Source organism: Octopus sinensis, linkage group LG6 (assembly GCF_006345805.1).
Source record: "Octopus sinensis linkage group LG6, ASM634580v1, whole genome shotgun sequence".
NCBI classification, from domain to species: Eukaryota; Metazoa; Mollusca; class Cephalopoda; order Octopoda; family Octopodidae; genus Octopus; species Octopus sinensis.
In genome coordinates, this window is record NC_043002.1 from 78,489,866 (window position 1) to 78,507,862 (window position 17,997).

Genomic DNA, 17,997 nt, shown 5'->3' on the forward strand with positions numbered 1-17,997 from the left:
ACGAGTCAATATTCAACAATGGTATTTCATATTGAAAGATTTGAAAATCATATACTTGCGGATCAAGGTCCGTTATAATTTAACCGTTTTAAGGAAGAAACGGTGAATTTTAGTTCAAAATATATTTTGTTTAGATTTCTGCGCTAGCCATATAATATAAACGTTTATAGTTTAAGGAAAACGAAATATTCAGATGTAGAGACTAAAATACGCGTGAGAATAAATAACGTCTAAAAATCAAACAAGTTCTAATCTCTTATAATCGTAGGTATTCGAAATTGCTTCACCACTCGTTGAAAATACTTTCGTTCTGTCTGAATATTGCGGCAAGACTATCTTCCTTTCTGTTTTAACACTATGATATATATATATACATAATTATTTTAAATTTATAATTAAAGCAACCTTTAATATCATTTATATATGAAGATTTGAAGCGGCCTTTAGTAACATTCTGTTGGAATTATTTCATAGTTTGTTTACAAATTATGCATTTATAATTTTACTTAACATAAAAAATAAATATGGATCTTGGTTCTTAGTCTCTTTGGACGATTGTTTGTTCAATATATCTACACATGAATGAGGCAGTCTTCTTTCCGAATGATCCTTGATTACAAGGGTAGAGAGTAAATCATATAGGATTTCTTTTGTACAGATTTCAACTTTCGGATGAAGGTGCATGTGTGTTCAGGGTAATGTATTTGCAAAATCGGCGTTGATTAAAATGCTTGGTGGCATTTGTTCTGGCTTTTTATGTTCTGAGTTCAACTTCTGCCCAAATCAACTTTGCCTTTCATCCTTCTGGGCTTGATAAATAAAATACTAGCCATGTACTAAAGACGATATAATCGACTGTTCTCTTACCTAAGTGTCTAGTTTTATGTCTACGTTATAAACAGTTAATTAGTTAAAAGCTTAGTTTCCTGATTCAACAAAATATTTGAAGGATAAAACTCAAATGAATAGAATAATACAAAAGTTTTTGGTTGCAATAGAATTTTTGAATGGTTTTTGTTGGGTTTATTTAGCATCTGAATTAAGTCTACTGTCCCATTTTAGTATATTTTGGCTACTACCGTTTCTATTCCATATATGATTTTTATTACCCATCAAACTCTAGTTTATATCCTTAGTCATTCCATGTGTCGAAATCAAACGCTAAGATAAGTGTAATTTTATTTTGACTGGAACTTTGAGTTCCTTTTTAAAAGGGACATTGGAATCTAACTTTGATTTGATGTCTTTCTGAAATAGTTTCGAAGAAGCCCTGAATATGGTGCTGTTGGTTCTGCCTTTTTGACAGTTTGCTCTGTTGTTTTCACTCCCAGCATCAGCTACAGTCTTTCTCAAAGAGAAATGGTTTAACATTCTGTATAAAATTTCTATGATGCTGAATGATTGTGGCACTAGCATTACCTCTGCAGTGTATCAAAGACAAACTGGATACAGCCAAATTGATAAAACATTTGGGGTTTAGAGAACTGTAGGATTTGTATAAATATCTTATGGCATAGATGTTATCATGAATGAACCAACATTATATGGTGAAGCTAGCCAATATATCTGTATAAAATAATAGAGATTTAGATTGCAGTTACAGAAGATCTTTAATAAACGTATCAGCAGTCTGAAAATAAATTACAATTACCGTTTTAGTAAATTAACTCTAATTTGGAGAATATTGAAAGAAGGAGTTATGTTATAAAAATACATATGAACACTGCCAGCTCTTGTCAGCATGAAAAAACAGATGTTAAATATGATATATATCTATATATACATATAAATATAGTTCATTTCACACATATGAGCTATACTGTATATGTACATATGATAACTTAGACAATACATATATTCGAAATAAAATGATGCAATGTATTTTATATTATGCTTAATCTCTATATATTTAAATTTCTAATAAATATTAAGAACTATAACTGCCTCAAATAGCAAGGCTATATATATATATATATATATATCATCATCATCATCATCATCATTTAACGTCCGCTTTCCATGCTAGCATGGGTTGGACGGTTCAACTGGGGTCTGGGGAGCCCGAAAGCTGCACCAGTCCAGTCAGATCTGGCAGTGTTTCTACAGCTGGATGCCCTTCCTAACGCCAACCACTCCGAGAGTGTAGTGGGTGATTTTATGTGCCACCGACACAGGTGCCAGACGAGGCTGGCAAACGGCCACGCTCGGATGGTGTTTTTATGTGCCACCGACACAGGTGCCAGACGAGGCTGGCAGACGGCCACGCTCGGATGGTGTTTTTATGTGCCACCGACACAGGTGCCAGATGAGGCTGGCAAACGGCCACGATCGGATGGTGCTTGTTACGTGCCCACAGCACGGAGGCCAGTCGATGCGGTACTGGCTACGGCCATGTTCGGATGGTTTTCTTGTGTGCCACGTGCCACCGGCACTGGTACCACAAGGATACAAATTCCATTGATGTTCATCTATTTTGATTTGTTTTGATTTTCACTTGCCTCAACAGGTCTTCACAAGTGTCACAAGAAGGAAGGTATGCACAGGTGGACTGACTACGTCCCTGGTAGGGGCCATGGGTTATGGCCTGACTAGTCTTGCCAGGTCTTCGGATGGTGTTTTTATGTGCCACCGACACAGGTGCTAGATGAGGCTGGCGAACGGCCACGATCGGATGGTGTTTGTCATGTGCCCACCGCACTGACGGATTTCTTGTGTGCCACAGGCACTGGTACCACAAGATACAAATTCCATTGATGTTCATCTATTTTGTCTATTTTGATTTGATTTGATTGATTTGATTTTGATTTTCACTTGCCTCAACCGATCTTCACAAGTGTCACAAGAAGGAAGGTATGCACAGGTGGACTGACTAGTCTTGCCGGGTCTTCGGAAGGTGTTTTTTATGTGCCACCGACACAGGTGCCAGATGAGGCTGGCGAACGGCCATGATCGGATGGTGTTTGTTACGTGCCCACAGCACGGAGGCCGGTCGATGCGGAACTGGCTACGGCCACGTTCGGATGGTTCTCTTGTGTGCCACCGGCACTGGTACCACAGAGTGTGTGCCACCGGCACTGGTACCACATAGATACAGATTCCATTGATGTTCATCTATTTTGATTTGTTTTGATTTTGATTTTCTCTTGCCTCAACAGGTCTTCACAAGTGTCACAAGAAGGAAGGTATGCACAGGTGGACTGACTACGTCCCAGGTAGGGGCCATGGGTTATGGCCCGACTAGTCTTGCCGGGTCTTCGGATGGTGTTTTTATGTGCCACCGACACAGGTGCTAGATGAGGCTGGCGAACGGCCACGATCGGATGGTGTTTGTCATGTGCCCACAGCACGGAGGCCATCGATGCGGTACTGGCTACGGCCACTTTCGGATGGTTTTCTCTTGTGTGCCACCGGCACTGGTACCACAAGATACAAATTCCATTGATGTTCATCTATTTTGATTTGTTTTGATTTTGATTTGATTTTGATTTTCACTTGCCTCAACAGGCCTTCACAAGTATCACAAGGAGGAAGGTATGCACAGGTGGACTGACTACATCCCAGGTAGGGGCCATGGTTTATGGCCTGACTAGTCTTGCCGGGTCTTCGGATGGTGTTTTTATGTGCCACCGACACAGGTGCTAGATGAGGCTGGCGAACGGCCACGACCGGATGGTGTTTGTTACGTGCCCCAGCACGATGGCCAGTGATGCGGAACTGGCTACGGCCATGTTCGGATGGATTCTTGTGTGCCACCGGCACTGGTACCACAAGCGGTACTGACTACTTTTTATGTGCCACCGACACAGGTGCTAGATGAGGCTGGCGAACGGCCACGACCGATGGTGTTTGTTATGTGCCCACAGCACGATGGCCAGTGATGCGGTACTGACTACGGCCACGTTCGGATGGATTCTTGTGTGCCACCGGCACTGGTACCACAAGCGGTACTGACTATATATATATATATATACAAACACACACACACACACACATATATATATATATATATATACACACACACATATACACACACACATGTTTGTGGCATGAAAAATACATCCCGTGTATCTGTAAAATGTTTGGCATTAGGAAGGGTATCTAGCCATAGAAACCATACGTAGGATGTTAAATGATGAGGATTATATAAAGACACTTCTTCAAAAGAGTTCTAACTTTTCTGAATCTGTATAAAAATGAACTGCTGTTGAATGACACATTGAACACTTTATTAATAATTAAATTAAAATTACATTTTCAACATACTGATATGCAGAAGTGACTGTATGTTGGATGGTTTGTTCCCCATCCACATGGTTCCAGGTGCAGTTCCACTCGTGGTACCTTGGGCAAGTGTCTCCTACAATAGCTTCTGGCCAACTATGGCCATGTGAATGGATTTGGTGGGCAGTGGCTGAAAGAAGTCCATCATGTATATATGTATGAATGTATGTGTGCTGTTATCTCCTTGCCCTGATAGTTGTAAATGAGTATCACCATCATGTAAGTGGTGTCCTTCATTTCCAATCTTCTGTGAAAACATATCTGGTCATGGAGAAATATTACCTTACTTGAAAACAGGTAAAGGTTGGTGACAGGAAGGGCATCCGGCTGTAGAAAATCCACCTCAACAAATTCTATCTGACCCACGATGCCAGCATGGAAAAGTGGATGTTAAAAGGATGATGATGATGCATTGTCTTTTATAGAAATTAAACTATCAACAAACAACCTATGTAAATTTTGATTTGCTATTTTTTTTTTTGTTTTTAGTTATTTTATTTTGAAATTGTAAATTGATAAAACAAATATTTTCTAAAGCCAGGATCAATGGGGGGAAAGCTTGACTGAAAGAAGTATGTTTTTAAATGAGAATCAAATTTTGAACCTAAATTGGAACTTAGCTACCCCATCTCCCCATGAAATTGGACATATAAACTGATAAACGATTTTTACACTTTTAAAAGATTTAGATTCAGTTGTGAATTGATCAATTGAACATTTTCACCCGAGAAAAGTTTATAGAATAAAATAGAATGCATTTTTTGAGGAAATTAACAGCCTGATACTAAAGAACTAGCTATAATTTGATTTTAAAAAATTACTAAAATTTTTTATATATAATTTAAAATAAATATTTTCAGTGAAAATGAGATGGTACCAGAGGTTACTGAACAAATCCAACAACCTACAAGACTTGTCTACCAGTGGGTTGATATTACAGATGAATTTTCCCAAGCATGTTCTGAGCTACACCTTGGCGAATTACTTAGAGATTCTTCGTGAGTATATTTATATATATATATATATTTGTAAGCATGTGTGTTTGTGATCGTGTGAGATGGTTATGCAGTTGAAAACTTTACTTCCCAAATATATGATTTCAGGTTTAGTCCTACTGTGCAGCACTTTGGGAAAATGCTTTTTACTTTAGCTCTGAGCAGACCTAAGCCTTGGGAGTGGACATGGTTGATGGAAACTGAAAGAAGCCTGTCATGAATATATGTATGTGTGTGTGCATGTGTGTTTGTTTACATTTGTGCTTCTCTGAAAATCTCTGAGGTACAAGTGGCAATGTTGTCATTCCCTTTGTCAACATATCATCTGCTGGTATTGTGCCCTTCAAAATAAAGCATCCTTTACTTAGGCAGGGCATCCAAGTGTAAAACAGTATCTCAATAATATATTTCTCTAACCCATGCTAGCATGGAAAAACTGACATAAAAACAAATGCACACACACACATAGTGGTTTGACTCTTATTCTAGCAATATATGTACTTATAGCACATACAGTCATAATTAGTGGTGACTAAATTATGCGTATACGATTTATATTGTGCCCAGTTGCTCACATAAATTTTATATATATATATAAAACACCTAGTACATTCTGTAAAGTGGTTGGCATTAGGAAGGGCATCCAGCCATACAAACCGTGTGCTAAAGCACACATTAAAGCTTGGTGCAGTCCGCCTGCTTTCTAGATCCTGCCAAACTGTCTAACACATGCTAGCATGGAAGATAGACATTATCAGGATGATGATATATATATCATACTTATCATATAAAACATACTTCTTTCAGTGCAGGAGTGGCTGTGTGGTAAGTAGCTTGCTTACTAACCACATGGTTCCGGGTTCAGTCCCACTGCACAGCACCTTGGGCAAGTGTCTTCTACTATAGCCTCGGGCTGGCCAAAGCCTTGTGAGTGGATTTGGTAGACGGAAACTGAAAGAAGCCCGTCGTATATATGTATATATATGTGTGTCTGTGTCTGTTCCCCCCAACATCGCTTGACAACCAATGCTGGTGTCCCCGTAACTTAGCGGTTTGGCAAACGAGACCAATGGAATAAGTACTAGGCTTACAAAGAATAAGTCCTGGGATTGATTTGCTCAACTAAAGGCGGTGCTCCAGCATGGCCGCAGTCAAATGACTGAAACAAGTAAAAGAGTATATATATATATATGTGTGTGTGTGTGTGCATCTATAAAAACTTACCTATCACTCACGAGCAAGTATGACTTGGGAGCATGTATCATGCTTTTGCTAATTGTTTTAAAAGTATCTGCGTACTTGTGAGTCGACATAGACGTCCTCTCAGCTCTTACACCCTCGATTCATTGGAACATCAAAGATGTGACATGTGGAAGAAGAGAGAGGGCTGTGCCAGTACTTGGCTGGAACTTGATTTTCAGCTGAGTAAACTGATGCAATGTAAAACAAAGTACCTTGCTGATGGATACAGCAAATCTCTAGATTCATTATTATTATTATCACCCCCACCTTAGCGAAGGCAAAGGTATTGTTTTCAGTCGTGTTTGTTTGTCCATGGACAAGATATCTCAAGAACTTCTGAATGGACCTGGATGAAATTTTCAGGGATGTTTGGCCTCAAACTGATTAGATTTTGGGATTGATCTGGTACCGGACAAGGATTCTGGATTATTTTTCCGTTTTTTTTACTTAATTTTGGAGAGCAGTTGGGTTCATTTTTAGTATTCTCATTTGTGAGAGCAGTTGAATTTATTTAAGATACTCTCATTTTAATAATCATCTCTGGCTAATCGTTGAGAGGACGTTGGTGTTGCCTTGGCAGAGGTTTGCGCTCCCTGAGTACCCTTGTTGTTTTTTTTTGTCGTCGTCAAGACAGCAAGGTGACAAAATCGTAAGCACATCAGGTAAAATGCTTAGTGGAATTTTGTTTGTCTTCACATTCTGAGTTCAAATTCTGCCATGGACAACTTTGCCTCTCATCCTTTTAGAGGTCAATAAAATGAGTACTCGTTGAGCATTGGGGTTGATGTAATTGACTTACCCTGAAAGGGCCAAAAACTTGGAATCATTATTATTGTTATATTAAGAGAGCAAGCTGGCAGAATCATTATCATGCTAGACGAAATGCTGAGCGATATTTCTTCTGGTTTTGTGTTCTGAGTTCAAATTCTGCCAATGTTGACTTTGCCATTCATCTTTTTAGGGTCAGTGAAATATGTATCAGTCAAGTACTGGGGGTCGATTTAATTGACTTAGCATCTCACAAAATTTTAGGCCTTGTACCTATCTTAAAAAGGATTGAGATTTTTATTATTATTATTATTATTATTATTATGGTACTGAGTTGGCAGACTTGTCAGCACACTAGACAAAATGCTTAGCAGTATTTCGTCTCTATTTACATTTTGAGTTCAAATTTTGCCAAGGTTGATTTTGGCCTTTTTAATTTTGGGGTCGATAAAATAAACACCAGTTGAACTCTGGGATCGATGTAATTGGCTTACACTCTCCTTCATAATTACTGGCTTTATGTCAAAACTTGAAACCATCATCATCATCATTATTATTATTATTATAAGCTTTTCTTTGTTACAGATTTACCCTCTTTGAAGCAATGTCAGCAATTGAAATGATGGACCCCAAAATGGATGCTGGTATGCTTTGTAATCAAACCAAGAGAAAAGTGTTAAATTTTGAGCAATCTATAAAGGTAAATGATTCACTAATGATTTTGCTCAGTTGAATAATTGCCTGGGGATAGAGCAATGGATGCTCTACTCATTGTTCCTTGTTGTGGAGTTGGAATGAATTCTCTTCTTAGGAAGAGCAGGCAGGTTAATTCAAATAGAGTTATGTTTCTTGGTCATAAAGCACAACGACCAAGATTTGTGTTTGGATTTCTGAGTTCAACCCTTCAGCATTTAAACTGGTCATTCCTACCCAAATATTCTACTTATTTTCAAACTGATCAGATCCTGCCTTTTACACCAAGGCTACAATATCATTCTAAAAATATGCAAGCATGTCATTGAAATCTTGAAGGTACAAGACAATGCATGTTTAATTCAAAACAATGTAATAAATAAACTGTTTAAATGATAGAGTAGTCATCATCATCATCGTTTAACGTCCGTTTTCCATGCTGGCATGGGTTGGACGGTTCGACTGGGGTCTGGGAAGCCAGGAGGCTGTGCCAGGCTCCTGTCTGATTTGGCAGTGTTTCTACAACTGGATGCCCTTCCTAACGCCAACCACTCCGTGAGTGTTGTGGGTGCTTTTTATGTGCCACCGGCATAGGGGCCAGAGGAGGCTGGCAAACAGCCACGATCAGTTGGTGCTTTTTATGTGTCACTGACACGGACGCCAGTCAAGCGGCACTGGCATCAACCTTGTTTGGATGGTGTTTTTTTGTGTGCCACTGGCATGGGTATCTTAACTAAAATTTCCATTTGATTTTTATTTTGTTGCTGGTGTTATCTGAATGCTAAAGAGTTAAAGTGCTTTGATCCGAGGCATAGTGCAGTAGAAATGATGGGATATGAAACTTTGACTTTGTGGTCAATGATCAACAATCTAGTGACTTAACCAGCTGTTATTCTGCCTCAGAATATATTGCTAATAGTTAATAGTCAAAGTTATGAGAACATTCCAAAAAGTAAAAAAAAAAGATAATGAAAAACTTAAGGTCGGCAAAATGCCGTAAGCAGAGTTTGAACTGATAACTTCTGAATTAGTATTGTAATCATGTATCGAGCGTGATCGTTACCAACGTTGCTTCACTGGCATGTGTAAAAAGATTCGAGCGAGGTCATTGCCAGTACCGCCTGACTGGCCCCCGTGCCAGTGGCACGTAAAAAGCACCCACTACTCTCTCGGAGTGGTTGGCATTAGGGAGGGCATCCAGCTGTAGAAACTCTGCCAGATCAAGACTGGAGCCTGGTGCAGTCATCTGGCTCGCCAGCCCTCAGTCAAAATCGTCCAACCCATGCTAGCATGGAAAGCGGATGTTAAACGATGATGATGATGATGTATCTGGAATTTATTCACTATAATTATCATCCATTTGATAACCAATTTACCTGAGATCGTTCCTGGTTCTCTTGATACAAATCTTACTGTTATAAGGTGCTCATATTTCAATTCAAATAATGCATTATAATTCTATGTAAGAATTTTTTTTATCAGTTATATTCTAAACATCAATTTAATATTGAAGTTGATTATTTCAATAAATTCCTCCAAATTCTTGAGTATTTTCAAAATTAATCAAAATATTTTTTAGATATATGGTCATGAATGGATAAAAATATGAAGAATATTTCTTATGAGTTTAATAAAAAAAAAACTATGTAAAAATGGCAGCATAAAGATCAGCATGCAACACTAATACTAATATCCTGTACTAGGAATAATAGTATTATGTAACAATTTCACCACCAATGTGAAGAAATAACAGTATAAAAAAATTACATATAAAATTTATAAAATAGAAGTTATTTATAACTACTGATTGCATTTTTTTCTTATTATTCTTCAGGCTAGTATTGTGTCAATAAAAGATCTCAAGTTTCCAAAATTAATTGGTATCATGGATGCTACTTTGGCCTGTCTGGTAAGTATTTTAGTGACATTATTTTCAATGATCTATACATAAGTTTGTGAACAATGTTTGGTAAATAAGTATGTAGTGTGAGTGTGGCATTAGGGGAATGTTGCAACCCAATCTGTTTTGGAATGTCAGAAGATGCAGATGGTGATTACATATATATATATATATATATATATTATATATATATATATTATATATATATATATAATATATATATATATAATATATATATATATAAGCAAAACACTCAAACAATGAGATTTAATATCAGATGTCACTACTGTTCATATCATCTGTGGATAAATTTTAAAATTGATGATATCACCAGCAGTGACATAGGTGGATCGCAGGCGCAATAGCATTAAGTAGCTATGAATTATAAATTTATACGAAGTGTAAGGATGCTTAACAAGCATCCACCTGCTAGAAATAAGAGCTAAAGTCTTAAATTTATCCACCATACCGCACCAAGATAACAGAGAAAAACAGTATGCAAGGAAAACAGAAAGGATTAAAACATTTAACAGCACAAATAAATATGCAATTAGGGATATCCACAAACCAGGTTTCGGCTTTTGGGTATTTAAACCCTGAGCCTCCTCAGTGTGGCTTACCGGGTCATAATCCATAACCGTTAAACTCTGACTGAGCAATTGGTTTTGTTTTGCGCCAAAAACAGCACATGGTGCATAAAATTTTATAAGCAAAAGTGATGCTAATAACCTGGTGTTAGAACTCAATATAGATATGCTTCAGAGAATGCATTTGTCATGTACAGAGTGTAATAAATTATATAAATGACAAGCAAACAAGAAGTTATGTAATGGACTTTAATAGCTTACAGTTGTTTCTGCTATAAGATGCAATGCATTCATAGCTGAGTGCTTCTGTATCACCTTACAACTTTGTGCAACGTACATGTTTCTGTGTGTGTGTGTATATATATATATATAATATATATATATATATATATTTTTTTTTTTCTCTACTCTTGTCTTGACATCATGTGATAATTGTAAACAAGTATCATCATTATACAATGCTGTTCATTTCCAGTCTTCTGTGGATTGTGTATCTGGCTGTGGGAAATATTACTCAGTGTGGTAATTTTTTTACTGTCATAAGCTCTTCCTGTGGCCAACACTCACTTGTTTCCAACTATCATGTGATGTCAAGGTGTGGAGACAAACACTCACACACAAATAAAATGGGTTTCTTTCAGTTTCCATGTACCAAATCAACTCACAGGCTTTGATCAACTTGGGGCTGTAGTGGAAGGCATTTGCCCCAAGGTGTCATACAGTGGTACTACCATGTGATTGGAAAGCAAACTTTTTATCTACACAGTTGTGTGTGTGTGTGCTAGACAAGATCCCTCTCAACTCTGAGGTGTAGTACTGAGGAAGGTGGCTTTATGCTCAGTGATGAGTACATGTTAACAATGATTAGTTAACTTCTGCTATTGTTTTATCTCTTTTTAGGTTACATGGTTAGAAGGACATTCTCTTGCTCAGACAGTATTTACTAACCTTTATCTGCACAATCCCTACATTATTGAGGACAGATATTTGAAAGCATTCTGTATTTGTATTCTGAAAACTGTTGATATAATTCGAGACAGAGTCAACAGAGCTGGGGCATTTGAAGAGGTAAGAATTTGAGATTGTGATTTTTTTCAAACTTCATCTTCGGAGATTAAGCATTTTTTATGATTTACATGTGAAAATGTATTCCATTCTTAGAAATGAGTCTAATAATTTAAAGAATTATAATCATGTTAACTCATTTTTTATATTTAAGGCAAGAATTTGTTTAAACATTTGCAAGAAAACAGTCTTAACTCTTGTTTGAATGAAGTTCTTTTAGAATATATTTGTGTTAAATGTACCTGTAGAAGTAGGTGTTGGGGAAATGGCCAACTTTTCTTTCTCTTTGTTTCTTGCATGTAAAGACAGTTCATATCTGCTAAAAGACTTTGAAGTCTTTGACATAATAGTCACTTGTCCAATACATGGTCATATGTTCTCTTTTTGTCCTTCAAAGTTGTTGATCCCCTCTCCCCACTTTTATGTTTGCAAAGGATATTTCCTATTAATTCTTGATACAAAAATTTTACAACTGGATACAACTTATTTAAGATGGTGTGCTGGCAGAATTATTAAATGCTGGACAAAATGCTTAGCAGTGTAAGATTTTACTTATAGAAGTAAGATGAGTTTCAAAATAACTTTGACTGTCTCTTACTTGCCGAGGGCACAGTTATCTCATTCCCTCCCCTCTCTTACAATTTTCTCCTTTCTTATTCTGCTTATGTACTGTGTGTGGACCAGCATGTTGAAGAATAGACCCAACGTTTCCTCTGTGTGCCGTAAAAGGCAACTAAAAGAAGCTGAAGTAGGATTTGCACTCCAATCTTGTAAAACCCTCACCAGCAACAGTTATCCAAACAAACCCATGGGTTGGAGGATTGCTGCCTGAGTGTAACATATCTATTTTTTTAAATACTTCATAGCTTATTAATTCTATAAAGCTCTTGATTTATTTACATGATATCTAATGAACTGCATTTATTCAATTCTACTTCTTTTAATTAAAAAGAAAGCCATTGCAATAATTAATTTGATATTTGTTTGACATACATATGAAACCATTTTGTTGCAATATTAATTAGCGATACCTTTTATATAAAAGTAATTAAGTATTAGAAGTTGCATAATGGGTGATGTTAAGGTGCTAGACTATAGATAAAATGAATAATTATGTAGACTTATTATCTTATTTAATCTGCTTACCTCCTTCTGAAAATGCCAACCATAATAGCAGTAGATTATTTATTAAGATGTAAACAAGGTGTAGGCGTAGCCATGTGGTTATGGAGCTCACTTCACAATAACACAGTCTGAGTTTGATCCTACTCTATGGTTGTTTACCCTTGTATCGACCAGTGCTTTGTGAGTGGAACTTAGTGGGCAGAAACTATGCAGAAGCCTGGTACGTGTGTGTGTTTTATATATGCTTGTGTAAATTGGTGTATTGAGTTGCCTTCGTCTATGTCAAAAACGGGATTCAATGATTTGATAAATATTGTTAAAATATCGGATTGAAATAAATGTTTGGATCGATGTTGAAGGCAGTGTTCCAGTATGATTTGGGAACCCAGTGGCCAAAACCAGTGCTGTATAGTACTCCCTTACTTTACTGGCACTCCGTCGATTACGACGATGAGTGTTCCAGCCGACCTGATCAACGGAACAACCTGCTTACGAAATTAACGTGCAAGTGGCTGAGTACTGCACAGACATTTGTACCCTTCACAGTTCTCTGGGAGATTCAGCATGACACACAATGTGACAAAGCTGGCCCTTTGAATTACAGGTACAACTTGTTTTTACCAGCTGAGTAGACTGGAACAACATGAAATAAAGTGTTTTGCTGAAGGACACAACGCGCCGGCTGGAAACGAACTCACGACCTTACAATCGTGAGCCGAGTACCCTCATCATTTAGCTCTGCATTCCGTATTGCTCCCTGAATAAGGTACATAACTCTACTTTCTCTTACATAAAAAGAGTTCACTCCCTGTTCACTATTATTTACTCTTAACAGTACTAAATGAATTTTGATGTTATATAGTAAACATTTCTTTAAATATTCTTAGAATGCCTGGTATTATATCTCAGTATTTTGTCCATTTAAAATCACAGGAAGATTTTCAACTTGTTACATATGGATTTAAAATGGCTGCTGAAACTTCAGACGTTCGGGCAATTGGTATGATGAAAGAAGTAGAAGAAGAGGTCAATAGAATCATTAAGGTAATTTCTTTGTTGCTTTCCATTTGTTTGTTGAAATAGACAAATTTGCTTTAGTGTGCTCTCACTTAAGATCGACGAAATAAAGACTAGTAAAATTCTAGGGATCAATTCATTCGACTTCTTTTATTTAAAAAAAAAGAGTTTAGTCCTCCGACAAAAAAATACAAGTACATCACCGATTTTCCAGCAACTGATCATCTGGCTCCTCTTTTAATCTGAGTATACACATGAATTTTCTAAAACCTACAAAACTTGTTCCCTCTGTGGTCACGGGTGCCAGTATGTCACTTGCAATCATCTGAGTATACATTGGGTAACCACATATCTCTTCTGATTGGGTAACCATGTATCTCCTCTACAGCAAGACATCTTTTCTATCCATCTGTCACACTCTAACCTCTCATCACCTGGCACAAGCCCCCCTCCCTTTCGATTTTTGTCTTGTAAGTTACTTGGTGACCTGCCAGTGCTGGTACATGCAGTGGTTGGTGTTTAGAAAGGCATCCAGCTATAAAACCCATGTCGAAACAGGTCTTGCCAGTGCTGGTGCCATATAAAATGCACTCAGTCCACTCTGTAAAGTGGTTGGTGTTAGGAAGGACATCCAGCTGTAAAAACCTTGCCGAAACAAACAGTGAAGCATGCTGCAGTCATCTGCTTAAATGATGATGATGCTGGTACCTGTGGCCACTGCAGCACCACTCATTTTGCTTACATTTATCCTTAGTTAAAACTTTTAAGTGCAGTGCATGTGTCAATAGTGGTTTAAAGTGTAAACACATGACTATAATGTTGCAGGAAGAGGTAGGAGTGCTGAGAGAGCTGAACTGTAATTAATAAGAACCTCAGGCCTGAGCAAGTTTGTGTCAACCTCAATCCTCATCTTTAATCATCTGTCACATACTTTCCTACCCAACTGCCTTTACTCTTCCCCTATTCCTTCTCTCTCTCTCTCCCCAGATGGGGAAACCATATTCACTTCTTCAGCAAGGCACTTGCTTCTGTCCTATCATACTTTCATATCTCTCAATACTAACCCCCATTCAGTTGAGGGTGGGGGTCTTCTGTTGTGTGTACTTGCTGACCTATCCAGTGCTGATGCCATGAGAAAAGCACACAGTAAACTTAGTGAAGTGGTTGGGATTAGGAAGGGCATCCAGCATCTAGCTGTAGACACCATGCCAAAGCAGACATTAGGGCTCAGTGTATCCCTCTGGTTTGTCATTTCCTGTTGAACCATCCAACTATGTTAAATAATGATGACATATCTTAAAGAGAAACTAATCATTGGAGGATGAATTGTGTATAGTCTTTAATCATCTGAGGACAGTGTTACTATCTGAGGGTGCTCCAATGCAAATGAAAATGATAAATGTAACCCACAGTGACTGGAAAAAGTAAATGCTAAGGTCTTGGAAGGTCTTACAATTTATCCTGATGTACAAACAATAACAGCTGGATTACTTAAGTATTATTTAACTATTCAGTCAAGCTTTTCTAATATGAAAAATCAATTATAAATCAAGAGGCTTAAGAGTGAACTTGACAACGACTAAAGTTATAGTAAGTAGGAAGACAAGACTCTTGTACCACTAAGAAAATGAACATGCTTAATATGCAGAAAAAGGATTAAGTGGAAATTCCATACAGTGTACGCAATGTGATTTCAGGGTACACAAGAGATGTAGTGGAATCAATCCTGTCAAATCCCAACATATACCAAGATGGAAGATTGACTTTAAGATGACGATGGTGACGACTACTACTTTTTTTTCTATCAAAGATAGTATCATAAAGCAGTTTCATATTTTGGTTATTCTGAAGAAGAATGATTATATCATTTACCCAGACATATTCCCCATTTTTTTTTTTTTAGGAGGTGAATAGTCAAAGCAAGACACACACCAGGCATTCCATTCATTTCCCAGTTCAAAGGGGTGAACCCTGTCCTATGCTCAGGACAAGGCATAGAATGCAGCCCCCAATATTAGCAATGGGGCCCGACAGCATATGCTGGTTTATCCCTGCCACATCATGCTGGTTCCGTACCCCTTTGAGCCGCATCAAAATTCACTCACCCATCCACAAACACTCTCCAAGCTTTCCTATCATTTATAAACTCTCTTGCCTCTCTCACTCCAACACTTCTAACTACCAAAGCTTTCCTCACTCCATCCATCCACACAAGCTGAGGTCTGCCTCTGGTTCTGCTGCCTACCACTTCAGCCTTCATCACCCTCCTTACCATCCGCTCCCCATCCATCCTCTCCATGTGGCCAAACCGCTCAACATTCGTCTATCCAATTTGGTTGTTAGTTTTCCTTTCATTCCTGCTTGTCTTTGCACCTCCTCAATCCTCATCCTGTCCATCTGTATCACACCAAAAATAGCCCTCAGACATCTTGTCTCAAGCACATTTAGTCACCTCTTTTCCGCCTCTTTCAGCCCCCATGTCTCTGCACCATATAACATTGTCAGCACAATCATGCCCTCATACACACCTATTTTCACTTCCATAGTCAACCTTACTCCCCTTCCTCACTCTGTATCCCACCTCCTCAACCTCCCCCCCATCCACCGTCACATGTGATCCTAGATACTTAAAAACACTCACCTCTTCTAACATCTCACCATTTATACTCATAGCTAGCCTACCAGCCATTCCATCTCTTGAACAACTCATCACCTTACCCTTAGCTACATTCACTTTCAGTTTCCTCCTCTCACATACTCTTCCAAACTCTAGAATGATAGCACCCTCAAATTCCTTAGGATTTTCTAAACTGAAGGATTCTTTAATGGATAATTGATTCAAATGCTTACTGCAATCTAGATTACATTAAAGTCACCCCACAAATCAGATGGCATATTCTTTTTGTGATGTTATTAGATGAGAAAATATCACCACAAAATAATGCTTAATAATTAATGACATTCTTTGATGTTTTACAGAACACCCGTAGTAAACCAGGCACTCAACGAGATTCTGACACACAAACAGAGGTTAGTAACTTAATTTATCTTTCATCTTTTACTTGTTTCAATCAGACTGTGCCCATGCTGGGGCACTGTCTTGAAGACTTCTTAGTCAAGTGAATCAACCTCAGTTCTTTTTTTTTTTTTAAGCTTGGTACTTATTCTATCAGTCTCTTTTGACAAACTGCTAAGTTACTGGGACATAAACACACCAATACTGATTGTTAAGCAGTGGTGGGGGACAAACACAGACACAAAGACATACACACATAGATGTGGAGGCACGTGGCTTAGTGGTTAGGGTGTTGGACTCATGATTGTAAGATTGTTGTTTCAATTCTTGGACCGGGTGACACATTCTGTTCTTGAGCAAAACACTTCATTTCACATTGCTCCAGTCCACTCAGCTGGAAAAAATGAGGAATCCTGCGATGGACCAGCGTCCCATCCAGATATCAAGTGGCTGTAAAAAGTCTGAAATGACAGAATTGAAATGACAACGGGCATCAACAGGATCAGTGATAAAATAAGTTTCAGACACTGGGGCTGGATCAGATGCATCCTCAAACAAAACTGAGAAAGCGATTGTATGGTTGCACCAAAGTAGAATCCTGAGAGGAAAAGAATAGATGGGGCATCCTAAAACCATGTGGTGAAGGTCCATTGACAAGGAAAGGAGACGAGAAGGGCGAAGAAGCTAGAATGAGACCAGAACCGGCAGAAAACAGAGCTAATTGAAGAGATTGTCTTGCAGTTTTATGTGCCTCATGACATTGAGAGAACTAACTATCCAACTCCCTCATCTGACAGGTACATCTCTCATTCTAATTTAACCACAAATGCCATTGAGAATGGTATTGACAATACAACTTACTTTTCTCCTATGTCTACAGTTCTAAAACTATGTAATAAGCTTTGATTTTTGTCATTAGTTATTTAGTTGAGTGTTGAAGAGTATCGTCAGTTATATTTTATTTTACACTATATCAGAACTTGTCATTTCTTTTCTTCCAGCATTGTTTGTCCGTTGCTGTTTATAATAGACTTAAATTTTACCGGATGTTCTTGACTGTATTGATATCATTTAGCAAGGAAAAAGTGAGTAGATTTTACTGTTTCTTACTCTCTCTCTCTCTCTCTCTCTCTCTCTCTCTCTCTTCTCTCTCTCTCTCTCTATATATATATATATATATATATATATATATATATATATATATATATATATAGCAAAATTTAGATTCAAATGAATATGGTACTTAAGTTAGATGCACCAGAATTCTGTATGGTGTTATCCATATAAATCCATGGGGTGATTATAATC

The 17,997-nt window shown here is 37.8% G+C and overlaps 1 protein-coding gene across 2 annotated transcripts in view; it reads left to right on the forward strand.

The window, feature by feature from the left end:
• Window positions 1-17,997, forward strand: part of LOC115213364 (N-alpha-acetyltransferase 35, NatC auxiliary subunit) — an 85,598-nt gene that overhangs the window by 488 nt on the left and 67,113 nt on the right. For both annotated transcript variants that reach the window (XM_036504063.1, XM_029782306.2), the window contains exons 2-8: window positions 5,142-5,279; window positions 7,872-7,986; window positions 9,814-9,888; window positions 11,367-11,534; window positions 13,590-13,700; window positions 16,653-16,703; window positions 17,691-17,774. In XM_036504063.1, the coding sequence (XP_036359956.1) occupies window positions 5,142-5,279; window positions 7,872-7,986; window positions 9,814-9,888; window positions 11,367-11,534; window positions 13,590-13,700; window positions 16,653-16,703; window positions 17,691-17,774 (742 nt within the window). The remainder of the gene's footprint in view (window positions 1-5,141; window positions 5,280-7,871; window positions 7,987-9,813; window positions 9,889-11,366; window positions 11,535-13,589; window positions 13,701-16,652; window positions 16,704-17,690; window positions 17,775-17,997) is intronic.